At 33.3% G+C, this 27,573-nt stretch overlaps 1 protein-coding gene across 1 annotated transcript; it reads right to left on the reverse strand.

Moving 5' to 3' along the window:
* Window positions 1-8,404: 8,404 nt before the first annotated feature.
* LOC7465978 (protein REDUCED CHLOROPLAST COVERAGE 2) lies at window positions 8,405-20,800 on the reverse strand. The gene is made up of 23 exons (XM_002308385.4): window positions 20,143-20,800; window positions 19,583-19,644; window positions 19,012-19,104; window positions 18,718-18,790; window positions 18,284-18,589; window positions 18,119-18,183; window positions 17,899-18,030; window positions 17,744-17,785; window positions 17,126-17,647; window positions 16,882-17,039; window positions 16,083-16,605; window positions 15,731-15,793; window positions 15,540-15,641; window positions 15,076-15,396; window positions 14,888-14,980; window positions 14,714-14,815; window positions 14,515-14,619; window positions 13,215-13,348; window positions 12,410-12,593; window positions 11,513-11,644; window positions 11,305-11,417; window positions 11,092-11,170; window positions 8,405-10,993 (listed from the first exon to the last, which is right to left on the reverse strand). Exons 1-23 carry the CDS (start codon window positions 20,210-20,212, stop codon window positions 8,864-8,866), a joined length of 5,604 nt encoding a protein of 1,867 aa, XP_002308421.4. The 5' UTR covers window positions 20,213-20,800; the 3' UTR covers window positions 8,405-8,863.
* Between the last annotated feature and the right edge of the window lie 6,773 nt (window positions 20,801-27,573).

The following is a 27,573-nucleotide window of genomic DNA, read 5'->3' on the forward strand; positions in this document are numbered from 1 at the left end:
CTGATGAAATCAACGATTCAATAAAAACTCATCAATTATGTTGGCATTAATGACGTGTTAAAATTTCTAATGGAATTACTGATGGAAATTCTATCAGCTATTTTAAAATGAATTAAAATCTGACAAACCCTCTCCTCTCCTATTTTTTATTTTAAAAAAATTGAAATCTATAATTGACCAACAGTTCCTCTCCATCAACAGCTCTCTCTTGTTGATTTCCCTCTCCACTAGAACCTCTATCTCTCATTGACCACCCAATTAGCCTTATATTTTTTAGATAATTAATGTTAAGTCCATCCAATTTCTGAAATTCCAAGAAAAAATAATTTTGGTCAAAAACTTTAATTTTTCTTTTAAGCCTTTGGTTTGAGAGAGAAGAGAGAGTCGATAGATTCTAGCAAAGAGAGAAAATCATCAGTTAACAGTGATTTTTGCCACCAAAATAGTCAATCTTAGCATCAACAAATTCCATTTGATAATGAGAGTTTCACTTAAATGATTTTTCACCTTCAATTTGTCTAAGAAAGTAAATTTGACATCGAGATTTGCCTTTTATTTCTGGTTGACTTTTAGTTTTTGGACCTATTTTTTGGGTTGTTTAATGCCATATTTGGGTTTATTAAAGCGTGTATGGTATTTTCATGGTGATTTAGGTCAAAAATAGGTTGAAAATAGAATTTTTAGGCAAAACAACTAAGGTACGAGTTTCCAGTGACCTCTAGTTGTCAAAAACTGGATACGAAGAAGAAGCGTCGCCTGCAATTTTTTTTTTATAAAAAAACAAATGGCGGATTATGACTTGTACGCCTTTAATATAAAAAAGTCAATAGGCCTGGTGCATGACATGTTAAAATTTCTAATGGAATTACTGATGGAAATTCTATCAGCTATTTTGAAATCAATTAAAATCTGACAAACCTTCTCCTCCCCTATTTTTTATTTTAAAAAAATTGAAATCTATAATTGACCAACAGTTCCTCTCCATCAACAGCTTTCTCTTGTTGATTTCTCTCTCCACTAGAACCTCTATCTCTCATTGACCACCCAATTAACCTTATATTTTTTAGATAATTAATGTTAAGTCCATCCAATTTCTGAAATTTCAAGAAAAAATAATTTTGGTCAAAAACTTTATTTTTTCTTTTAAGCTTTTGGTTTGAGAGAGAAGAGAGAGTCGATAGATTCTAGCAAAGAGAGAAAATCATCAGTTAACAGTGATTTTTGCCACCAAAATAGTCAATCTTAGCATCAACAAATTCCATTTGATAATGAGAGTTTCACTTAAATGGTTTTTCACCTTCAATTTGTCTAAGAAAGTAGATTTGACATTGGGAAGTGCCTTTTATTTCTGGTTGACTTTGAGTTGTTGGACCTAATTTTTAGGTTGTTTAATGCCATATATGGATTTATTAAGGTGTGTATGGTATTTTCATTGTGATTTAGGTCAAACATAGGTTGAAAATAGAATTTTTGGGCAAAACAACTAAGGTACGAGTTTCCAGTGACCTCTAGTTGTCAAAAACTAGTTACGAAGAAGAAACGTCGTCTGCAATATTTTTTTTAAAAAAACAAATGACGGATTATGACTTGTACGCCTTTAATATAAAAAAGTCAATAGGCCTGGTGCATGGGCCAGACCTCTTTAAAATGGGCTTGGTGATATGTCTGCACGCATCTGGCTTGTTTTGTTTATTGTTTTTTAGTTTTCCCTTATTAATTTTTCATTTTTCATGCATATTACACTTTAGTCCATTTAGATAGATTGACTAGAAAATAATTTGAATTGTTTTTATTAGATACCATTGAAATTTTAATATTTTTATGAAATCATAGATTTTTTATATATTAGCGAGTGTTCTTTTTGTATAAACCTTCATGATTATTTTTCCTAGATTTAATTTGGCCGCTAATATTTTTTTTGTTTGGTTAAATACTGTTCATTCTTTTGTTTTTTTCATCAATATTTATAGTATTATTTTTATAACATTAGCCAGCATTTTCTTTAAGATCTCCACAATCGTTTTTACCATAGTCATTAAACTTGGCCCGGGGGTTGACTCGGCCAAGAGGCCGGGTCACAGGTCAACCAAGAAAAATTAAAAAAATATTTAAGGTTTTAATATTTCATATGAAAAAGTTAAAAAAAAAAAAAACAATCCATGTAGATGTAGGGTATATATGTTATAAATAATAAAATTTAAAATATTATTTTAAAAGGTTTTTTTTATCTCACATCAGAAAGATATTATCTTATCATTTTAAGTTTAAGTATTTAAACGAAAAATATTTTTTATCTAACATTAAAAAAAACACAATTTTTTTCTTGTGAACTATACTAATGAGGTTCCAATCCTACATTAAAAAAATAAAATATTCTTTTAGTATTTATATAGTACGCAAACTTTATTATAAATTTGTAACTATTAATAAAATAATAGTAGACTTATGTATATAATATGGGACCAAAAAACCCTTTAATTCCTTCAACAGGCTCGAGGGAACGCCCATGCTTTCCATACCTATGTTTTATTTTTGCAAGATAATGAGTAAATATATACTGGATTATTATCAATGCGAATGGCCTTTGAAAGAAGCATTTTTCAGCGTCTTTTCTTGGCATAATGAAACTCTAGATGTCTGGACATAGGTATTTAATTATTATTTAGTGATCAAATAATATTAATTTATTCCATCAGTTTCTCCAGGGTTTTTTTTTTTTTTTTTTTGTGTGTGTATATATATATATATATATATATTATTGGTTTAATGAGGAAATGATTTTCTCCAGGGTTCACAAGTTTCTGGACGGACGATGACACAGACGATGATGAAGAATCAAGACTTTAACGTCTGTGATGATGTTAAGTTTCCTGCAAGTTCTTTTCTGAAGATGATGTTAAGCAATGACAGATAGGCTGCTGGGACAGCTAGCATCGTGTGATTTTTTACTCTCAAAACCATGTAATGCACTGCTTGTATGGTATATTTAAATTTTCCTTTTTGAAATGTTGTAAAAGATAAGTAATTGAAGGCTTCCATTTTTCTATTTTTTTTTAAAATATTTTACTGTGAAATTGCTGCTATCTTGCGAGAAGTAACTGGAAATTTCAAGTTCTTGGTTTTTGATAGTACTATATATTATAATACTTGTATGGTATGGACTGTGGACATCACATGTGAAATCTCTGTTGCAAACGGGGTGGTGTTGATAATGTATGAATTTGTCTTGTAAAAGTTTTCATAAGGAAAAGAGAGATTCCTTCCTTCTTAATTTCTTGCCAGCCATCAGCAGCTGCTGCTTCACTATTGCCACGAATAGTAGAGGGGAAACAGCTTAGCACCTTGGCATTCTCTTCTTTCTCAAATCTTTGCATGTTTGAGCTTCCCATAGTTATTTGCAAGGGAAATTCTTTCTGATTGTAGAAAGGGATCGAAATATTCCAATGAAGGAGTGATATTACTTAAGAAGGGAGACGAGTAACTGACATAAGTCCACGGCCTGGATGTGTTGTTTAAGAATACAACAAATATGCTAAAAGGGAATGTGATTTTCCTCTAGTTATATGTTAGGTTTGTGGAATATATACACACGGTAAAAATTGTAAATTTAAAATTTTTTCGGGAGTCTTAAATATCTTGTTGGATAGATCTAGAGTTGTTTAGGTTCTATACAAAGATTATTTAAAGATCAAATGTTCTTTATAGCTTTAAATAATTGTTTTAAGGTTGATTTGTCATAAACCACCAGTCGTCCAAGTGTTTGACCTCTAACAGTAATCTACATAAACTACTAATGAGAAATCTCCTAAATCATTTTAGGAAAGATCAGAGATTGATATACCTTAGAGTGCTAATTCTTTTCTTTTATGTTTTAAGTATTCAAGTATTGTACTCTACTCACCTTTTTTATCATCCAAAAAAATAAAAAAGTATAACTTTCTATTTATAAGGAAACCTAAAAACCCTATAAAATAGATTATTATCAATACCCTTAAATAATAACAAGTATATTATTTTAGGCTAATTTTATAAATTTATTCAATTAAATCCCTACTTGATTTTTCTAGGTTTAGAATTGTAATTCTTTGTATAAATTACACTTTAGTCCTCAATTTCTAAAACTTATTTATAATCAAGTCACACTTGATTAATCACCCCATTTTAATTTCTAACCAATGGTTCTTATGTGTGTGCCTATTAGGTTCCCTAATAAGTTGGCCCAAATATAAATTACAATCCTAAATAAAATTGAATTAAATAAATTAATTTATTGTCAATTCAACAATTGATTGATTTATATTTGAAGATCAAGTACAATATTTAACAACCTGCCATGATTCCCCAAATATTAGAAAAATCAAAAGTGGTTTGACTTAACATTTTAGTGGTCAATTCAATTACTCAGTGTAATTATTATCCCTTCATAAAAAAAATATTATGATTTAAATATTATAGCATGAAGTATGTTTACTATGTCAAATCATGTTTGTTTTTAATATCATAGTCATTGATTCTTTGAATAAGATTTGAAGTTTTTTACAAATCTCATTTCATCTTGTGAAAGGATTTATAATCAATATTATTTAAGAACAAATAAAACATTTTTCATAATTCATCAAGGATGATGAATCCTTTCTTGATTACTTAATTGTCTTCATATAGTTCACGTTATACCCAATATATGCTCATTTGTTACCTTTGATTAGAACAACGTGTAGCAAGATCAAAACATAACACTCCCTATATAAGATAACTTAGTGATCTCAAGTCTAAGGATCACTTACACAACCGTCACATGAGTATATCCATAGACACATGTGATTTCTCTATAAGAAATTCTCATATGAGTCAATTAAGTAAACATGTCATCTGATAAGTACCTACAAATTAGTTCTAGGTATCTTCTATACCTCAACTTATGAGAACAATTATTTCCTTTCATAAATAAAAAAAACATAATATCTATCAGTCTCAAGTCTAAGGATCACTATATAAGATAACTTAGTTATTTCAATCTAAGAATCACTTACACAACTGTCACATGTATATCCATTGACACATGTGATTTCTCTATAAGAAATTCTCATGTGAGTCAATTAAGTGAACATTTCATCTGATAAGCACCTATAAATTAGTTATAGGTATCCTCTATACCTCAACTTATGAGAACAATTATTTCCTTTCATAAATAAAAGAACATAATATCTATCAGTCTTAATAGTTTTAATTAATATCTAGTCTTAATAGAGTATTGACTACGAATATTTTAAAAACAATACTCTGATGCAATAAGAATCCTATAATTATAATAACTTCATAATTTCTTTTGCAAAGCATTTTTGTTCCAAGTACTTTATCTTTACTCCAGACTCATTAATCAAATATTTAATTCATTAATCAAATATTTGATGAATGTTAAATATAAATAAGTCTTTTATTAATAAATTATATATATTTGCATGAACAAAATCAATGTCATGTGTAACCAATCGGTTGACTATAAGAGATATACACTAATAAAAGACACACTTCACCATTCACTACAATAGTTGATTGACATCTACGATCTTGGCTAAAAAAATTGGTTGCCTTAGAACCAGGGGTGTCTTGGTATTTTCACATGATGCATTAGTCATTATTGATTTTTTTAGGGTGTTTTCATCTATTCAACATTTTAATGAACATTAAAATAACCAAAATATCCCTAAGAGTCAAAAAAATCAATTGTTTTGGGTAGAAGTATTTAGGTATGTTTTTTTTTAATACACATTACAATTACACATGGACCCTTACATCCAAGAAATTTAATTTATTGGGGTTAGGGGTATTAGGATCTTTTTGTCTTTTTTTTTTTTTGTTAATTGTTAGTTTGGTTGAGGGTAGTGATGTATTTAACATTCAAATAATATTTTTTAATTGGAAAAAGCTGATGGCGCATAGGAGCATTTGTGTACTTTGGGTAGCATGTGGGAAGGTTCTCGTTTGTAAAAAAATGGGCTTTCACTATATCATTTTATTCCTCATCATCTTCTCTTCCATAATAAGTGACGTGTGTAGTCTAAATATTATCGATTTATTACCAGTGATGTTTTTTTTTTTCTCCTTCGTTTATCTCTCCTATCCCCAAAAACACGCTATAGTCCTCATTTTTATTGGTATTTAAAATTCAGTCTTTTTAGTTTTAGTTTTTGTATTTTTTTTGTTTTTCCTTTTATTGAAGTTTTATTTGTTTTCAATCTAACCCTTAGTTTCTAATTTATATATATAATATGTCTTGATTCATTCCTTCTGCTTTTAATTTTTTTTTCCTTTTTCCTTTTTGTCAATGTTTTTATTGCTTTCAATTTTATCCTTCAAATCAAGTTTATGATTATTTTTTTCAATGAGAATAATAATAATTTCAAATTGGCCCCTCTTCTTTTTATTTCTTATTGTTTTCCTTAGCTCTTTTGTCAATGGTTTTATAATTTTTAATTCTATCCTTCAAATCAAGTTCAAGGTTTTTATTTTTCAACAATAATAATAATAGTTATTATTATAATAATATCCTTCAAATAATAATAATAATAATAGTGGTAGTGGTAGTAGTAGTGGTAGTAATAATAATAATAATGGTGGTGGTGGTGGTGGTTTGTTATAATGATAATAGTGGTGGTGGTGATAGTAATAATGGTAGCAATAATAAAAATTATGGTTATGACATTAGTAATAATAGTAGTAATAAGAAGAAGAGGAGGAGGAGGAGTGATGACAATAAAAGTAATAGCAGTAGTGATGATGATAGTGGTTATAGTTATTAAAATAGTAATAATACTAATGATAATGTTAATGTTAATGAATGCTACTGTTATTATTAATAATGATAATGCTAGCAATAATTGTTGTGATGATGATGATGGTAATAATGATAATAGTAGTGGTAGTAACAGCAGCAACAGTAGTAATGATAGTGATAATGACAACAATAATAGTAATAATAATGGTAGTAATTTTAATAATAATAGAAATAGTAATAGTGATAATAATGATAATGATAATATTACTTATTAATGATAGAAGTAATATTAATTTTGATCTTTATTTTTTAGATTGATATTTTTTTCAATCCTTTTATATGACTGAATTTTTTTTTTTTAATTTTATCTTTTAATATTTAATTTATTGGTAATTGAACTTCATGATTTTTCTAAATTATATGTTTCAAATCTAATGACTTGGGTCACAAATTTAAAAAGTTAACATATTTTTTTTAAAAAAAACTTTATGTTTCTCTTTATTTTTTTATCGGGTTGTTGCAATTACATAATCTGAGCTGCAAGTTTGGCAAAATATCTCGTATTGGCTTAGTTATAATTAACATCGTTACACATTTGTCATGAATAATTTTCTATGTTTTTTTTAAACCCCATTTCAATACCTAAATGTTATTTTTTGTATAAAAAAATAATTCGGCCTTGCGAGGAGAAATGCGGGCAACAAGGCTAGTTATTAACTATTATGTTATTCAATTCTCATTTTAGGATAAAATAAAAATTTAGTCCTTAAAGATTATGCAATGTTACAACACTCCAGGCCTTTATATGTTTTTTCTTTAAATTTGTTCAGTGTATGGTCCTCTATTACAAGGAATTTGAATGCTTGTTTCCAGGATTCGGACTTGATGAGGCACACACAGTTCAGAGCAATCAGTCTTCCATAAACAGGATGGTTCTGGTGATGGTATTCCTAGATGGCCATGGTTCGTTTTCTTAACTGGGACGATGGTGTGCCTGGTCTGCAGCTCCCTCTCTCACCTCCTTGCTTGCCATTCCAAACGTTACAATTTGTTCTTTTGGCGCCTAGATTATGCTGGCATCTCCCTTGTGATAGTTTCTTCATTCCTTGCTCCCATCTATTATACCTTCTATTGCAACCCCAATCCACCGTTCTTTTATCTAACCTCCATATTGGTGCATTTGACATTGCAGGGCACACCCATCAGATTTTTCATGTGTTTATTGTTCAAGCAGCACTTTCTCACTCTGCTGCCACACTAGTTATGATGAGATCACCAGCCTGCGCGCATGTCATGTAGGCATTTTGCACTAAGCTAGCTAATTGTTGACAGCATGTTTTTTCATGAATTTCCTCCCTCATGTTGCAAGACTTTCATTGTATTATTGTAAATAAGTATCTTCAATTCTATTCAAAATAGAGAATAGTTACCTTACCAGAGAATAGTGTTTCAATTCGACTTCGTGAACACATAATTACATGTATAAGCTTTGCAGCGGGGCAAGTAATTTCCGTAGCTTTTTACGAAACTAACTTGTGTTGATCTCCTGCAAGATTTTAATGCACTTGTGAGGAATCCTATTATGATAATCGGATGACATGACAAGACATAACATCTAGGGCGATACTGTAACACATGCAAGTTACTTGGGACTTCATTTCTGAAGAACTTTGATAGTGTCTATCTATCATCCCTAAGAAGATACATCCAGGAAAGTATAAATCCTCCGAGGTTATTGTGTTTGAATTTCACAACCAACAAAGAGATATAACACGGAAATTAGCCAAAAAAAAATATAACAAGTGTCATGAGCTCTCCTCAAAGTAACTGAGATCGTTCAATGGTCATGGTATGTCTTTCCCATGCCAGTCTATCAGACCGATTCTCTCTCCTCCCTCGCTGCAATAAAACCAAACGTTATCAGAAAATATACAGATTCCCGAGACAGATGATTATGTCAGACTCAGCAACATTGCTCTTCCCCACTCATTACAGGGGCCTCCAGTTGTTGCTTATTGCTTCTCTCCTCTCTTTCATTACAAGCAGATTTCTTTCCAGTTTCCAACTTTGAAAAGTTCAGGATATTTTTCAACTTGCAACCTCAACAATATCAGCTTCATTATCGCTGTAATCCGCCCAACACTTGCTTGGTTTCTCCTCAATTGGCAAGCTATCACAAGTTTCTATTGCTACAACAGTATCACTGGTCTCTGGGAGCTCGGCAGGATTTTCTTTTATTTCGGGATTTACATCTTCTTCTTGATGTTCTTTCTCACCTGACTGGTCTTCAACTCCTACTTCAATTGCAGAAGTTTCAACACCATTCTCTGCTTCAGCTTCACTCTTGTTTTCAACACGAACATCAACAGAAACTAACATGGGTCTTTCTACTGAACTGACTGGAGAGGCTGGAAACTCATTTTGAGTTGCTTGAATACCGTTCAATAATGCTGGATAACCATTTGGTGACACAGGAATACCGGTTGGGGAAATGGGGAAGCCATTTGGAGATACTGGCATACCATTCGTGGTAGCCATATAACCATTTTGCAGTATTGAATAGCCATCGGGAACCCAAGGTTGGCCAGGCACAAATTCAGCTGCATGTGGGTTCATTATTCTAGGAGGGCTGAAATGATTCCCATCCCCTGTATGCTCACCATTGTTGAAGCTCGGCTTGTTACGTGGAACGCGATTTCCAGATCTGTTAAAACCACCAGACAGCCTCGGACCATATGGAACCCTAGCTGTTGCTGACTGATGAGGTGATCTGCGAACAGGATTGACAGTAAGCATTGGAGGAATATTCACTGGTGAAGGAAGAAGTCCTCCATGATCTTTGAATCCTGGAATGGTAACTGAGCCAAAAACTGGAATTATTATGGATGGGTTAAATGGTGGTGCAGCTGCAGAAAGTTTCTTGGCTGTCTCCTTGCCAGTTTCTGTTTCATCTTGCTTTCCTCCTTCAGTCGACAATGCCTTAGCATTTGTATTGTCACTAGATGGATCCAGAGTATTCTCATCTTCTACCCCTTCATTTGAGATTGAAGCATCTTTTTCCATCAAACCAGAATTTTCAGTTGAAGTAGATTGAGGTTCCATATCAGGGGAAGCTGCTGGGAAACCGTCTGATACTTGTGTTTCTGGCACTTCAGTTGGGGAAGAGATGGTATTTGAATCCTTGGAAGTATCCAAATTCTCATTACCCAAGAATGAAATGTTTCCAGCTTCTGAGGTATTAACTTTAACAGCAACTATTTTAATTTCAGCACCATTGTCTTCTTTATCAGTGCGATCCTCAACAGCAGACTTCTTTCCTTCGAGTTGCTCTGTCGCCACCAAACCCCCTTCTTCTGTTTCTTTCTTTTGATCGACAGGACTTTTCATTCCCTCTGAAGCCGGAAGATGTTTCACTGCTTCAGGTTTCAGAAAGTTGTCTACCTCTGCAGCTTTTAATGTTGTCACCTCTCCTGATGTGACATCAGTTGCAGATGCCTCATTGCTACCCTGAGTACTTGGTTCCATTGGAAGATTTCCTTTCGGCAACTGTTCTGCTACTGCCTTCACAATTGTCCCAGGAGGAGCCAAAGCAACTTCTTTATAGGAAAAGATTTTTCCAGCTGACTGAACGCTGATTGGACTTGCTGTTGGGGCTGCTTTGGCAACTTGTTCAGTTGAGGCAGGGGTAGCTGGGGCTGATTTAGGGGTACTTGATTTCTCTGCTCCACCAGTAGAGGCACCAGAGTTATTTACTTTTGTACTGAAGCTGGCACTCTTGGCAAACTTTTTAGGAACAGGAACTGTCAGTCCAGTGGAAGCAGCAGGATCATTCGGTGATGTTTTAGGGGATGCAAAATTGTTAGGCTTTCCTCGGAATCTTGATGACTGGGGTAAATTCATGAAGTTGGTATTCAATTTGGCTAGGCTTGGCCTCCTTGAACCAGAAGATTTGCGACTTGTCGGTGAACGACCTTTAGGAACAGCTTCTTGCCATCCTTCATCTGAGTCTTCCTCTTGGGTCTTATCATCAGTCTTCAACAATGACTGATCTGGAAGACCAGAATCAGATTTTTCATTCCCAGGCTCTGCAAATTGAGTTTCAGATTTGTTTTCCTTGTCACTTGAATTTTCTACAATAGGATAAGTTGGTGACAATATTTCATCCTTTTGGTATTCATCTGAGACTGTCTCCCCATTTTGGCCTGGTTTGCCTTTAACCTGCATGATGAAAAGAAAACTTCAGCCATTATTTCAGAAAAGAGAAAAGTTAATACCAGTAGCATAAGCAAAAATATGCAGGTACAAGAGTTTATGACCTTTGCACGAGCTTTCTTTTGTGCTTCTCTTGCTTTCATATCTGCATCTGGTGTTATATAATCCAAAAGATCTGATACACTGATCCAATACAAGAAAATATTGCATAAAGTTGTTATTAACACATGATATCAATGAATTCAGTAGAAAAAGAAAAGAAAACTTGCTACCATGGACCAATATAAAGCACATATTTGATGTCTGCTGATTGTTACCTTAAATGACCTTTACTGGAGATCGAGGCATCTGGCTTTGGAGTACCGTTGCGCGCAGCTTCTTGCTGCTCCAGAGCCTTTGACTCAAAATATTCAAGCCATGCAGCTGCATCCTGTAAAAGCCATCGTGTACAGATATAAGGAACAAGAATCACAGGAAAATATGAGATTTGACTATTGAAAATTGAAATATTAAACTTCATACTACCTGAGTGCGTAGATCCTCAGGTCCAAGTTTGGCCTGCAGTATTTGCAGAGTAGTCTGTTCATGCTGAACACTTAAGGAGTAAACTTCCATCAATGACAGAGCAATTGCTATGGCATGGTAGCTGGCAGCAGTCTGAAGAAGCCAGAAATGTGTTAAAGACATGACAATGCAAGCTATTACCTTCATTAAAAAGTGGACATGTGCATACATGCACACACGCAATTGTCAAGTGGTTGGATTCAAGAAGCAGGATTTCTGGATTTGTATATTCAATGTTTAATCTAGACATACCTTTTGAAATGTTATTGGTTTTTCAAACGAGTAAATCTGTTTTAGTCATAGATCCACTACTGCCTCTCAAGTCTCAGCCCTTCTAGTAGCCCCACTTCATAATTCTTGATTGTTTAATTTGGTTGCATCTAAAGATATCCAAATCAACTAAGGATATCAAAGTTGAGAGAATAGCGAGTACAATGATGGTAATATCATTTATTGAAATTCTAACTCTAACCAGGCCTTAACATTTTTAGCACAACTATTGAATCAGTTTTAACCTTCTTGTTTCATTTTCTAGGTATTAATTATTTTGAGTAGTGAAGGCTATCTGTAAATCACCGAAGAAAGACCATAATAACTTATGCTGTGTAAAGAAAACAAATATTTTCTAGACCAAACCTTGAAATTCAGCCAAAAAGTAAGAAGCAGCCAATATAAGGAAGAGCTGGCTTGCCAACAGTAACTGGTGTGTAAAGTACAAATTGGAGAGGATGATTATGCATTTCAGATTTTGTAGTCTATAATTACTGTTTTCTATTTTGTGCTTCTGATTGAAGGCTGTATGAATAACCGAACTGTTAAAGTTTTCTTATTAATAGAGAGGGGGGGGAAAGAACTTGCCTGTATATGATCCGCTCCAAGAAGTCTCTGGTTACACTTTAGAGCCTCGTGAAGGTACCTCAGAGCAACATGCACGTTCCCTAATCCTTCTTCCATCATTGCTACATTGATATACGTCGCAGCAGTATTTGGATGAGATGGCCCGCACGTTAGATGCAAAAGATACAGTGCACGATTGACATACCTGGAAAAGCAAAAAGGTAGCCATTAGGGCATTTCCCTTGATACTGGTTATAACTCCTGAAAGAATTAACTATATTTCATTCTTATAGATGCACTGCCTGCCCCACTCCAGCACCATAATATTTTATTTTATTTGTATCACAGGGTTGGCATCAGATTCTTTGTTTTTCCAGCTCAGTGTGCGTGAAAAATTCCTAAAATTCCTTTCTAAGACCCCCTTTTGGATGTGAAAGCTTTTTTCTCGATGTTGGTGTTTTGGTTTTTCCTGAGAGCATTCAGAAAACTCCAATGAGATGGTTAATTTTAACTAGTAAGGAATAATGGAAGCCCCAAATAACATAATCTTTTAATTGACAATTATATTTTCTTTCCACGATTTAAATAGATAAAGTCCCTCTTGCCTTTAACTAAGGAGTTTATCTATTGTCCTACCAGTGAATAAAGTGAGACAAGCCTGAATTCTATACGCTAAGAGCCTCAATAAAAGTTTATACTCGTCACATAGCACCATACAGTAGCCCATAGCACCACATAAAGCTATGAAAAAGTAGAGAGGATAGCCACTGTGGGGCCAGAGTCAGGTAGAAAATTATTTTTTGGTTAGGAAAATATGAAAACGTACTTCAAGGCCAATTCCGTATGTTGAAGACGATAGTAGAAGACAGCTAGATCCCCGTAACTTTTCATTGTATCAGGATGATCAAGTCCAAGCTCCCTCTCATTAATATCCAATGCTTTTTGTTGATAAATGGTAGCCTAAATAAAGTGGAGGAGGTCAGTACAGAAAATCACTACACTACACCAATTAGATGACAAGCAGAAATATATTAAAACATGTAATGGTGCGCTTGAATCTCTTGAAGGTAACACTTCAAAAAAAGTACAGCATACTCTATTTGTTATGGAAACTGCTCCCTTTACAAGTATTACCTCACATATGAAACTGCTACTTTACTTGATTCAGATTGTACTTAAGATACAAAAGAATTTCGAACTTTAATTGCTTTCTCCTTTTGGATTTCATGGACTTGATGCAAGTTGTCTTCTTTATTTATATTACTGTTTCAACTTCCCCCCTCAGTAGCTAGGATAATCATGCAAAGAAGTATGGGAGTAAATTCTCCCTTTATCTTTGTGATTCCCCATAAACAACATAGAATACCTAAAGAAGAACATGGAAACGCACACCAGTATAGAACTATAGATAGAGTATTAGAGATCAGTATAGAACTCGGAGGTTCTTGATTTTTGGTAATTGCATAATGAAACACATTAACCTCATAATAAAAAACCAATCACATAAAAGCATAAAGTATTTACCAAACCTTCAGGAATGGAATGGCAATCCAGTTCTTTTACATACTGTAAACACTCTAAATTGTTTATATTCAAGCTCTTTAGGACTCATAGCTACGCTAAGATCTTTTTCAAAGTCAAATTCAGAATATCATGTCAAGACAGGCATCACGAGGTGAGGTATCTATGACAACTAAACATGTATTAAGATTTCTAACCAAACTTAACTCTCAACAGTTCTTCTTTCTCAGAGTTTAATTTGTATCCTTCTATTATTTCTTTTGATTATCATCTTGAATCCATTTGTTTATGCAAATAAAATTCAATATCCTTGATATCTGTAGAAAAGCCAAGTGACAAGATAGTCCTTCCACGTATAACAAAACTGAGCAAAATTGTGCTCATTCTTAAACATGTGATTATCAACGATACCAAACAAACCAAACCGATTAAAAAGGAGAAAATTGATGTTCAAATCATTTTGAGAAAGACAAAAAAGACATTAACTATAAATTCCACCATCTTGAGTTTCCCAAAAGTTTAAATAACTAGATACATGCTGCTGCTACTTATTGCTTGGCATGCAGTGGATGTATAGAAGTTTTAAAACATATTAAAGCACATACCTGATTAAAATCCCCAGTATGGTAGAGTACTACAGCCAGAAGACTGTATGCTCCCGCAGTCATTCGATGGTAAGGGCCACAGACTGACACGAGTTTTGACAGTGCCTTCAAAATTCAATATCACATATATGTTAACATTACCGGTTTTACAAATCGATAAGAGTAAGAAGTCATCTCCACAAGAAAAGTTATAATGTACCTTAGTTCCATAGTTTACAGCATCCTCCAATTTACCTTTATCTAAGGAAGTTTTGGATGATTCTAGCAGGGTACGTCCATCCGCAGATGAACATGCAACATGCTATAGGAGAAGTATATTGTCAGATACTACAAGAAAAATGAAAGTTTTTAAACGAGTTACTAGTATCTTTACCTTGTATACAGGGACCATGCTTATAATATCAGACCTCTTGAAAGGAAAAGCATTGTCCATATCATAGTCCCTGGGAAGAAGCTCAAGGCCAACCTGACAGAAGATGACTTCACTTATAAACTTAAGATGGATTATTATACACACTGTGAGGCTTCTCAAGCAGTAGCAGAAGGGTCATATATTCAAACCTTGTGGGACAGTCCACGAAGAATGGCAAACTTTCTTAGATCCTGGTAGCTCTCATGCTTCCACTGCCACCCAAACCTCTTTCCAACGAATGTTTCCACCCACTTACACTTTAGTTTCTCATCATTTATGATATCCGAGTCCTCAGTTTCAGTTGAAGGCGTTCCTAACAACATATTTAGACATGATGCAATGCAAGCAGCCAAGTCAGCAACGTCATTAACTGATGCCACAACAGCTTGTAAAATGTGCTTGTAGGCTCGGACAATCATTTCATGTATACATAGTGATTGCACGTGAGGGAGCTTGTCTGCAAGTTCAACCTAGAATGATAGAAGAAAAGAAAAAAATAATAAAGCTTCTGAATCCAGCTATATAGATAAGCCAACTCTGATAGCATTAACAAAAGATTTTCTTGTTTGGAATAGAAAATAACAAGACAGAACTTTCACAAAAGGTAAATTACCACACGCCCCAAAGAACACATCTGCAAACCCCGTGTATGCATAAAATCTGTCAATGTTCTTCCATCAACTGGTGAAAGTTCCAGGGAGCCAAAATCTGCCACCTAAGATATTGAAGCCACATGAATCACTCATATTAACACCGAAACATCTTAGGATTCAAAAAAGAAATGTCGATTATCAAAAAACTAACCAGTTTTGGAAGAGCAGTGTCAGCATAGTATTTATATGCCATTTCAATCAACTCATCAGGTGTCTGCAAAATCAACATAACCACAGAAAATATGAATTTGAATATGATTGATTGATAAAATCAGAATACTGGGGGTTCCTCTTCTCAACAAGATAAATAAGCAATTATCACAATGATAATTATAAATAACTAATGTTAAATATTTAGCATTAAGTATAAGCAAGTAAATATAGAAGGTCAAGACTCCCTGAAGATCAACTCTTGAAGAAATGAGTTAGTTGTTTAAGTCTAGAAAAATACACAGAACAAATTTAAGCAGATAGATGTTCTCCTTGGAAAGTAGTAAACAAACCTTGAGGTGAAGACCGGTTTCTGATTCTCTAAGTCGCAGATATGCTGCTTCAGGAAGCAGCTTTTTCCATATTACTTTCATTTCCTCATCTTTTTTCTCCATTTCTTCCTGATTAGTGCTATCAGGTTTCTTGCTCATGTCAAGGTTGTTACCAGCATAAACATCCTTTCCCTCTTCAGTTTTGCCGGTTTTGACATCAGTTTTCTTCTTTATCTCCCTTAACAATGCACCTTGCTTTCCAAGCCCCTTGACAGCAGGCTCAGGATTAGTTTCTTCATTTTTCTTAGCCTCAGTTTTCCCCGCAGCCTGATTTTGCAAATGTTGAACCCAACATGCTCCTAGCTCCCATCTGATAGATTTCGTGTATCTACTGGATTCTTCCTGTAGCTTCAACAAACTATCCTCTAGTATTTTCCTCACCAAAGACCTGGCAGAGTGTAAAATTTCGAGATCTCCACCTTGTAGTCGCTGGAGTGTATTAGATGACTGGGGCGTCGATGACTTATGCAATAGCATCCTCAAGCTGAAAAGTAATTTAAAGAAAATGACAATTAACAACTGTGGATGCTCTTATGGAACAATGGATTTTATTATAAGCCATCAAAGCGTAATTTCTCTGGATAGTGGGTCTGTTTGAGTACAATTGCATACACATATCCATTTGTCATTAAGAAACAGAGAAGAGTTAAGAGAAAACTGATCTGATTTAAGAGGATTCAACAAATAAGCAGTTCATTAGGACTAAAACATGAATAAATGCATGTCCTGAACAGCAATAAAGCGTTTGAAATGAACTGACCTATTAACATTTAAAGCATTGGCGCCTCCTTCAGGGTGTTCCTCAATGGAAATGTCCTGGGGAATAGGATCCCCTTCCCAGTTCACCTCAGAAGAAGCTTTAACAACAGCTGTGAAGCCACAATGTCGAACAACCACTACACCTAAAGTGGGAGTATCCTACAAGATCATAAGTCCACTTCAGCAACTCATACAACTACTTCAGGAATAACATAATGAGCAAATGTAGCAATTAGACTACTCACATGAACAGTTGCACTTTCATCAGCAGTTATTCCCTTTAGTAAATTTCTCCGAGCAAGTTCTTCCTGTGACACTCCAAGAACCTGGCACCCATCATTTTTACAATCCAACTTGGTGCTAGCATCTGACACATCTCTCGTAATGATAATAATCAAATCTCCAACTCTTTCCTCATGCAAAAACGACTTCACAGTATCACTTAAAAAGCACTGATTTTCAATGATACTTTTGATTGCTGCAACAGCTTTAAAAACAGAAACATCGACAAATAAACTATGAAGCAGAAAGGCTTTCCGGTCCCGAATTTGCCTCTCTTCTGCTGTTTTACAAGGCATTGTTGCCAAAATCGCAAACTCCTTCGCCCATGGCCTGTAATCATGTTTCCCATCTCTTCCTTGTCCTCCTCCATTACCTCCCCAATTCTCATCCTCCACAGGAAGTGGCGGAAAAACAGAAGGATTATCAGCAACAAGCGGTGGAACAACCCACGTGTTCGCTCGAAAACCATAAGGAAGGTTACCAAACTGAAACAAACAATTAACATAAAATACAAAATTAACAATCAAACATCTCTTATAGTCTTATTAAAACCTAAGAGCTAAAGAGAAGGGAAGGCTTACTTTATTATGCTCAGTGAAAGCTTTCATAAGAGCTTTGTATGCCTAAAACAAAAAATTATAGCTTTAAAAACACCACCAGTGACTGACTTTGATTTTCATAGTAAAAATAAAGCAAAAACACACAAACGACACGTCAGTTTGGAATTAGAACTTACAGAATCAAAAACTCTGCTAATCTGCTGCAACAAACTAACCAAAGAGCGACAAAGAAGAGCGCGTTTTCCAGCTGGATAGAATCCTTCCCGCGAAGCAACAATTGTCATTGGCTTCCCACTGCAAACCCTAACCTGAATTTTTCCATTTCCAAAAATATTCCTTAATTTTAAACCAAAACCACTAAAAATCAAACTATTCATAAAAAACAAAAACTCTCACGTCTATCTGGAAGAAATCATCTTCCGTTTTATCTTCAAGGAAAGGACGACTCGATCTCCTGATATCTGAAATCAACAAAATTCAAAAAAAAAATTATATTAAAAAATCGTATTTTTTTGCATAATTATAGTTGTTATTATAATTCTAATGAAAATGAAAGCTGACATTGAACCGGCGGCGTGAGGTGCGAGAAAGAGAAGAATTCATAAAACTGGCCAAGCCGTGGCGGCGGGCACATGGAAACCGCCGCATCCGCTTTCTCCATCGCGTCCGTACAAGCATCCTTGCCACTCTTGTTCACGATTTTCTTGTTATCTCCGCCCGTCTCAGTCGAACCGGACTCCTTTGAACCTCCGGTTCGACCCGGTGTTTTTGTCGGAGAAGTGGAAGAGGCGCCAAATGAGGTGGTGCAGGCGACGATGTCGAGGAGTCGGTGGATGTGAGCTATGGATTGTTCTTCTGTGTAGTCCTCTGCAACAGAAATTTTGAATTTTCGTTAAGCAAAAAATCGGGGTTGTTTGGGTAGCAGTACGCTGTTGGTGGTGCTTAGTGAGATAGAGTGGGTGTTGAAGTTTTGACCGTTGATATGAGGGGCTTACCTTCTGTAATGGTGAGGTGGCAGGGTTTGAGCAAGATGATGTCCACTGAATCTTTGAGTCTGGGTCCCCGTACCTGTGAGTGTGGTAGGAGTCAATGAGTTTGAGGGAAAAAAAGCCGTTAGCACTCCAATTATTGTTTTTTTTAATATATTAAAACATTTTAAAAAAATATTTTTTTATATTAATTAAAAATACCTAAAAAATTAATTTAAAGTTAAAAAATTCAAAAAAAAATAAAAATTAGTTTGGGGGCTAAGAGTATAAATTAATTAAAATAGAAGGGCTAGTAATTACCTCGTGAGATAAGGAGAAATTGGTCAAGTGGCATGTCTCGACATGCACACCCAAAAGCTTTCTTACATCCAAGATCCTGTCCGTGGAGATGCCCTACAAATATATGCAACAACAAAAAAGGTCTTACAAACCAAGCAGAAAAAATATAAAATATAATAATAAAACAGGAGTACTGTCGAAATATATACCTACCAAAAACAACAAAACAAATACGAAAAAGCAGAAGATAGTAACAAGCAAATTACACCTCGTTAATTATTAATTTGACAAAAGAAATATTTTTTTTTTTGTGGATCAATAGAGATATATTATTCTTAAAGTCAATATAACTTAATTAATTTTGAACAGTTTTTTCTTCAATTTTTATATTATTTAATTAAAAACTCAACAACAACAAAAAAACTATATATGAAAGTATTAACTTCAAAATTTCTAAAACCTAAACTCTTAAATTTTATGCTAATATCACCAGTTAATTAAGAAAAGTAGTTCAAAGGGTTGATTTTTGGAATTAATGAAGAAAAATTATAATGACAGGGAGGGAGAATACTAGCTAGGAAAGTACATTTACCTTGAGAGACACTTGAGAATCGTCCGGCGTTTCAACGGTGACTTCTATGACAGTAGGCAAAACTGTACATTCCATACAAAATCAACAAGACCCAAATTCAGCACTCTCAAAAAAAAATTTTTAAAAAAAAGACAATAATTCAGTCCATCGACTTGCTCGCATTCATATCATATGCATATATACACACACAGAATGTTTTTATCTAAGCAATCTAGCTAAAAGGTCCAATTGGTTGCAGAAAGGATAAGAAAATGGAGAAGAAAATTTGTGAACCATACATTTTCTTCGAACTTATGTAGGGCCTGATAATCCAAATAATAACTCAATAAGATAAAAAGATAGCCTTTGAGCTCAACACACGCACGCATGAGAGTTGGATTTTCACTTTTGAAAGGAGAAAAGACATGGAAGATACCAAATGGAAGTGGAAATGAAATATACATGTAGATATAGAGAAGAAGAAGAAGAAGAAGAAGAAGAAGAAGAAGAAGAAGAAAGTAATATGCTGACTGATGCAATGAATATATATATATATATATATATATGATAGAATTAATAACCTTTTTCTTCCTTCTTCTTTTTCTCTCCTTTAGCTTTATGAGGCTTGGCCTTTCCAGTCTTGGGAGCCATATTGTTGTTGCGAATGAAGGAAAAGAAATCTGTTTTGATTGGTTATAAGAAGTACTCCTTCAATTGACGATAAAAACTATATCCCAGATTGAATTTATCGACTAAACTTCTCTGCATGGAAGAAAAATTTACAGAATCTTTCGTCGAACACTCATAAGAAAAAACCCCAAGGAATTAAGAAACAAATATATGTGGAGCAAGGACAGGAAGCACCAAGAAAACAAAATAATAATGCAAAAGTGCAGGATTTTTTATTCTTTTTTAACAAATAGAGGGATAATTAAAGGGGGGGAGATTTAGCTAGCTAGCAAGCACGCGTAACCAGTTCATAGCTCAAGCAAGAAGCTGCTTTTATATGGTGAGGAGAAGGATGGGGACAGATAGAGTAGAAGAAAAGAGAGGGAACTGAATTGAAGTTAGTTTGTGTAGGATATTGTTGAGCATAATAAAATCTTTAAGTGAAAGGAAAACTTGGGACATGGGCTAATTAAGGAGAATATGAGAGAACGAGAGAGACTGCTGCTGGGAAGAGGATATAGAGAGAGAGAGAGAGGGCTTGAGAGGTGGATAGGATAAGGTAAGCCAAGTTCTTTCTTGTACACAAGCGTAGCACAAGAATGTAAGGTAAACCATTTCAGGCCTCTCATTTTTCTCTTTCTTTATAACTTGCCTCATCGCTTCCCTTTCATCAGAACCCTTTTTTACTCGTTCTAGATACTGTGCAAGTTTTTCACTGTATAGAATTAATTTATGGGTCGTCATCTTGCTAGATTTTACTTGCTGGCATGACAGTTTGGAGCCTATAAACGTGTGCCAAGTGTGTAGGAACATATCTTGTTGAAGTTGTAGCTAAGAGTCGGGCTGTGTTTAGTGCTAGCATACTGGTCTAAGCAAGGAAAAATGGGTTTTCAATGGAGTTGATATTTTACTTGTAGAAAATATTTTCTTGTGCCCATGTATGGTGAAATTCTTACTTAATACCAATTCTTTCTACGTTCAATTTAATGGTTGAGGAATGATAGGGTGACAGGTGGACTGAACCAATTTCTTTTTTTTACCAAAATCTTACTATTTTGCAAAATAAAATAAAATCAGATGTATGTTGTCTAGAAGGTGGTGGGTGCTGCAGAGCCCAGCAAGTTTGGTGCTCTTCTTTCTCCATTGGGGCTTATATATAATTCTTATCAGGCCACAGGTTTTAAGGAACGGTGGATTCAGGTATGCGACCAGTATGCAGCTCCTCAAGTGGCACTGAAGCAACATCAGGAGTTTCTGGACAGTTACAAACATCTGTCTACTGCCCCTCAAAGAGCACCTCAGCGGGTTCTGCACGCGGTTAAATTGATTCTGATGGGGCCGCGGATAAGAAAAATCGAAAGGCCATTGTTGATGCTGTCGGTAGGAATAGTTTTTGGTATTACCATGTTTTCCAAATTACTTTTTACATTAAGATAATATCATACTAAAAAAACCTAAAAACATGTGGAGGGATGCTTTTCAAAGACCTTAAAAAACCTCTCATGTTTTTCATAAACATGTGGCTCACATCCAGAAATTAATAAATACAAATAGAAATATCAACGGAAACAATCCCGTTGGTAAATAAAATTTATAGACAAAATATTGTCTTGTTATGTCCTTTGGTATACACTAGGAGTGAGTAAAAAAACCGACAAACCAATTAAACCGAGAAAATCAAAAAACAAATAACCGAAAAAACCGAACCATGAAAACAAACTGATTAAACCGATTAGAATATTAAAAAAATCAGTTCGGATCAATTTTGGATTCATAAGTCTGAAATCAAAAAACTAATCGAACCGATCCGGTTTACATAAGAAATAAACCGAACTGAACCGAAAAGAACCCATTAGAAAGTCAAAAAAATGTCTAAAAAAGAATATAATTTTCAGTTTTTAATATAAAATAACCAAACCAAATTGAAACCAAACCGAACCGAAACCGGTCAGTTGGGTTTTGATTTTTAATTTAAAATAACCGAACCAAACAAAAACCAATCAGTTCGGTTTTGTTTCAGTTTTTTTTATATAATTTATAAAATTTCAATTTGGTTGTTTTTATAGGTAAAAACCAAACCGAACCGAAAATGTTCACCTCTAATATACACCGATATAAAGAAACCGGTCAGTTGGGTTTTGGTTTTTAATTTAAAATAACCAAACCAAACCAAAACCGGTAAGTTCGGTTTGGTTTCAATTTTTTTTATATAATTTACAAAATTTCAATTTGGTTGTTTTTATAGGTAAAAACAAAACCGAACCGAAAATGTTCACCTCTAACATACACCGACATAAATTTTCCTTCGGTATATACCAGGGAATTATAATATAAAAAGAAGGAATGAAAAAAAAATAACTTGTTATTGTTACAGATGGTTTTACCAATGAAATAAACTCGTCGCTAATATCCATCGATAATATTTAAGTTATGACTTAGCAACCCCCCCCCGGTCTTCTTCTTCTTCTTCCTCTTCCTCTTCCTTCATTTTTCTATGCAAATAATAGAAATCTCCCTCATTTCATCACAAATCAAACTCTCATCACCACTAATCTAGTTACCCCCAACACTCAGTCTATCAGCATCTCTGTTGTGGTTAGTTTTTTTTTCTAGAATTCCCCACGTCAAGTAAGTAAAACTACCTATTTTTTTAACTAATTTTTAAAATGTTAATTTTTTTGGTATTTTGATGTAGTATATGTAGTTTGTTTGTGTATTTACTTGTTTTATAACTCTTTCTCATAGAAATTTGTTGTATGAATGCATGATTTGTAAATATTATGGTTTTTTGAGATTTTAAAAAATTATATTTGTTTGTAATTTGATGAAATTAATTTTAATTTTGTGACGAAGATGTTTTGTAATGAAATAAATAATGTTTTATTTAATAGGTATGTTTCATATTTTATCAATTTTATTGTTAAGTTGAAAATTTCAATAAATATGGAGGGATTTGAAATTTTATAGAAAATTGATAATGATTTAAGGGTGCTATTAAAATAGATTGAGTAAGTTTGAGTTAAACCAATGTTAGCTAATTTATTTAGTTCATACTAGATAGGTTATTCATGCATTGTCGTGGGCTACTTTTAGAAACACGTGCTGCTTTTAATTATGAGACAATTGAAAAAAGAAAAAAAAAAGCTTTCTAAGCATAAAAAAAATAAAGCTTTCTAAGCATGCAATTCTGGTAGCATTAAAATGTATAAGATTTGACTTTCAAGCAATAGATAAGTAACATGTAAAAAACTTATTTAAATTGTCTTGAATTTCATATAAGAATGAAATTATAAAATGTAAAAGGACATCAATCTAACATAGACATTATTTGAACAACTCGAAACAAAAAGGTGGCATGATGAACAAAAAGAGTATGGAAGCCCAACTTTTGGGTGAGAAGAGGAGTCCCAGCAACTATTGGCCAGTAAAGAGTAACAAATTCTTGTCAACTTTTTGTTACTACAAGGACTTGAATAACTTAATTAAGTATCTGCAAAAATATTTTATGTATTCATCTATGTGTCTGGACCTAATATATAAAATAAGTATGGTACATACCTCAAACACTCGCTTTAAAAAGTAAATTTCCCCCCCCCCAAGAAAAAGCAACCTAAGAGCACCTAAAGCCTTTAAACTTTCTGGGGTAAGCATTGGTCAAATAGTTCCTCCACAAGATTCAGCATATACATATATATAGCAAAAAAACTTCTAGATAGAAATCGAAAAACTTATGCACACATCTAATTAAACAACCCAATAACCATTGTATAAAGTAATGAAAAAACAATTCATCAACAATAAACAAAAATAAAATTGAGAAAATCAAGAGAAAACTAAAGATCAAAATATCTAATATCTCAACACGGGTAATTTACCTGGTTATATTTAATGAATTTCTCTATCAAAATAAATTTGTAATAGAAAAACATATAAAATTTATAATAGAAACCAACACACACACAAACTGCCCCAAAATCCACCAAAAACAAAAATTCTTCTCGAGGTTAGATCTGTTGCTTTAGGTGTTTTCAAGGTAAAAAAAATACTTAAACATAACCCCTTTCATCTTGGAATCGTTTGACACAAAAATTAACTGTTTTGGTGCCCAGAATCTTCCTCAATTACCACTTTCTCTCTCTAGGCTAGAATCCGGCGACTCCCTCTCTTTCCTTCCAACATAAAAGGATTGAAAAAAGAGGAAAATAAAGTTAGGTACCAAAATGTATTATCTTGAAATTCAAGCAACTGGTCACCTAATATCTAAAAAATATAGAGGACTAAAATGAATGTTTCAATGAAACTTTCAACCCACCCCTCATGTTACCCAAGAGTTTTACTTCAGTCCCTTAGCTTTCAATTCAATCCTCCATCCTAAAAAAATATGTAATCGGGGGCTAATTTGGACTCAAATTGGCGAAATCGCGCAAAAGAAAAGTTTGAGGACCAAAGTGAAAATTATCAAAAAAATACATTGCTTCAATCCATAATGAATTATGAGAGAGTGCATATTATTTTTTATGACAATAAAAGACTAATGCCTTTTAGTTTTTGTTTTAATAAATAATTAATGCATGTTGTCTTCAATATTCTATATGCATTTGATATAAGTAATAAATGATTGTTCTTGAATATGTTGAATTTTACCTGAAGGATTGCACATGATAAATTATTGTAATAGAGTTGAGGCTTTATTAATTATGCGCTACGTAATTTGAGAAATACTAGTAGAGATGATATTAGATATCATGTAAGAGATGTAGAAATAAAAAAGTTTTTGTGTATTTTTTATCACAAAGACTTGGGGCTTCTATGCACCAGGATTTATTAGTACTTTGTAAACAACTTTTTATTGGTTCAAGCCTATTTTAATGATGGCTCAAAGCCTTAAAGGTCTCAAAAAACAAGTTGTGAGCCTAAACGCAAGGCATGAGGCCTTGCACAGGCAATGCACCTTAACTTAAATGCCAGGCATGCAACCTAGTGCCCTAAGGCATAGGAAACACACTTAAACATAGGTGCTAAGCAGCGCGCCTGGCGCTCGTGGGTTCAAGCACCCCGCCTGCACCAGCCATGAGATGCATACCTAGCTCTACCTAAGCATTGCCTTATGGCCTAAACCCACCACTTGGACCCTAGTATTTTTTACTAACCCAAGTTTTTTAGCCTAGATCCTACTTTATTTACACCTCTAGGTGTCTCTCATGGATTGCCACATTTTTATCTTATTAATACATATATAAGAGGTATTTGTCCCTTATTAATTTTTATGTAAAAGATATTTATCTCTCATTAATACACGTGCAAGAGATATTTATCTCTCATTAATGTTATAAATATGGAATGATTTTCTAGCCCCCTTCTTCAAGCATATGGACAAGGTTTAGGGGGTATAAATACTTCTTAGACCACGCATATAAAGGGTTCACAATTTTCATTCTCAACATACACACATTATTTTCTTACGTGACACTTATTTTCATACCAAAACAAAATATAAAACAAACGTTGTTTTTAGAATTTAATGTTATTTTCATAATTATTACACTCTCTCTGTACAAAGATATTGAGTTAAGCATTTAAGAGTCTCAAATCCACTCAAAAGGGAATGTTTTGCAGGTATTAGGATTCTTACATCAAGCTATCACCTTCCTTTTCTATGGAGAATGGATCTAATAGGATAAACACTTTATTTAGCCCATTATCTAACCACCAAAAATCCTTATTCCTAAGCCCCTTGAATTTTGGAACATCATTCATACACAACTAATATTTTCTTAAAACGATGCCAAACCATAATAACTTTCTAAGTTAGTATAGAAGTTTATTCAAAAATCAAATGAATTACTATAACTCGCACCTAGATATATCTAATCTACAAAATTCAAATTACCATTCTAATTTCTAGATAGGTTGTAGGGCAAAATTAAGTAGTTCATGTAGTAATCCTTTAACTTACTCAATCCCTACTGATTTTGTTTGGTTACTCATTACCAAAATTAATTCTAAAAAAATCTTGTTATATAAGTTACCAAGTTGTGTGTTCTCAAATTGTCAATATTAGTTCAACATATTGTGTGTCCGCTATAACTAATTGTGATTAAAGTTTAAAAAATAATATCACAACTTAGTGTTTTTATTTTATTTTTTGCACAATACATTACAATTATAGAATATATCAAAGGATTTGAGAAAAGGAACAATGTGTTTTGCATTTTTCCTCCCTACCAATCAAGAATTCAAATGAATAGTGTTTTTTTATGTTGTGAGAGCTTTTTTCTTTGCAATTTCATTCTTTCAAGTTGTATTAATATGATTTTATATGCTGAGGTTTACTTTACTTTGCTCACTCTAGCATATTCAAAGTATCAAGAAATATTCTGACCATGAATTAAAGAATGATTTTGTGCAATAAAAATTAGGTTGTTGTTAAATATAAAATTAAAAGAATAGAGATCAAATTGAAAACAAAGAAGACCCATGTTCATTTTTAGCATGGAAAACTTTTGTTTCTTTTCTAAAGTTTCAGTTATATATTATTTGGTCCCTCTTATTTTAAAATCTAACATTTCAATTCTAATTTTATTTTTTTATGTTTTAATCTATATATGCTGAGATAAGATAGAGAAAGTCGTTGAGAAATGTTTAGGAGAGAGAAAGTGTCTAGATGACCATATTTTGATAATAAAAAATATCAATCTTGGTGTCAATAAATTCATCTTTTTTAGGGGAGTTCAATGGAGATGACGTTACCTTTTAATAATGTCTAAAAAAGTAGGCCAATGACAATAATTTTTTTTCCTTTTAGTTTTTTTTTATTTTTTGAGTGATTAAAGGATGTGTTTAAGATTGGAAAAGGGTTTATAAAGATTCATATAGTGTTTTTAGGTGTTTTTATGTGAAAACAAGTTGGAAAATGGATTTTAGAGTCTACAAATTCAGACCATGGTTTTTCAATCACTGAAGAATGATAAGTCATCCGCCACAACAGACGACATGTCATTCATTTAAAACAAAATTGGAGTAGGCTTCCAAGCTTAATTTTTATTACTTTAATTCTTTTATTTAAATTTTAATTAATATTCTCCCTCTTATTTTTGAATTATTTATTTTAATTTTTTTAAAAAATAGTTAATCTTTTTAATTATTTTTTTATTTCATAATGCTTCATATTGATTATTGTAATTTGTCTTTAAATTTTTTTCCTCTTATATTTTATAAAACAAAATCGTTGAATGAAGCATAAATGATTATCATTTGTTCTTAGCAATCATATTTAACATCTAAGATAAAATAAATAAAAACATATATATATATTACATTTATTTTATTAAATGTAAACAATA

This window comes from Populus trichocarpa, chromosome 6, assembly GCF_000002775.5.
Source record: "Populus trichocarpa isolate Nisqually-1 chromosome 6, P.trichocarpa_v4.1, whole genome shotgun sequence".
NCBI classification, from domain to species: domain Eukaryota; kingdom Viridiplantae; phylum Streptophyta; class Magnoliopsida; order Malpighiales; family Salicaceae; genus Populus; species Populus trichocarpa.

Bases quoted from the DNA above. Each gene is read 5' to 3' on its own strand.
- LOC7465978 (XM_002308385.4), bottom strand. From the start codon at position 20,212: ATGGCTCCCAAGACTGGAAAGGCCAAGCCTCATAAAGCTAAAGGAGAG. The intron at 17,648-17,743 runs GTAAGCCTTCCC...TGTTTGTTTCAG, and splicing joins CTTTCACTGAGCATAATAAA to TTTGGTAACCTTCCTTATGG. The intron at 15,397-15,539 runs GTAATTTACCTT...CTATCATTCTAG, and splicing joins TGTGTTCTTTGGGGCGTGTG to GTTGAACTTGCAGACAAGCT.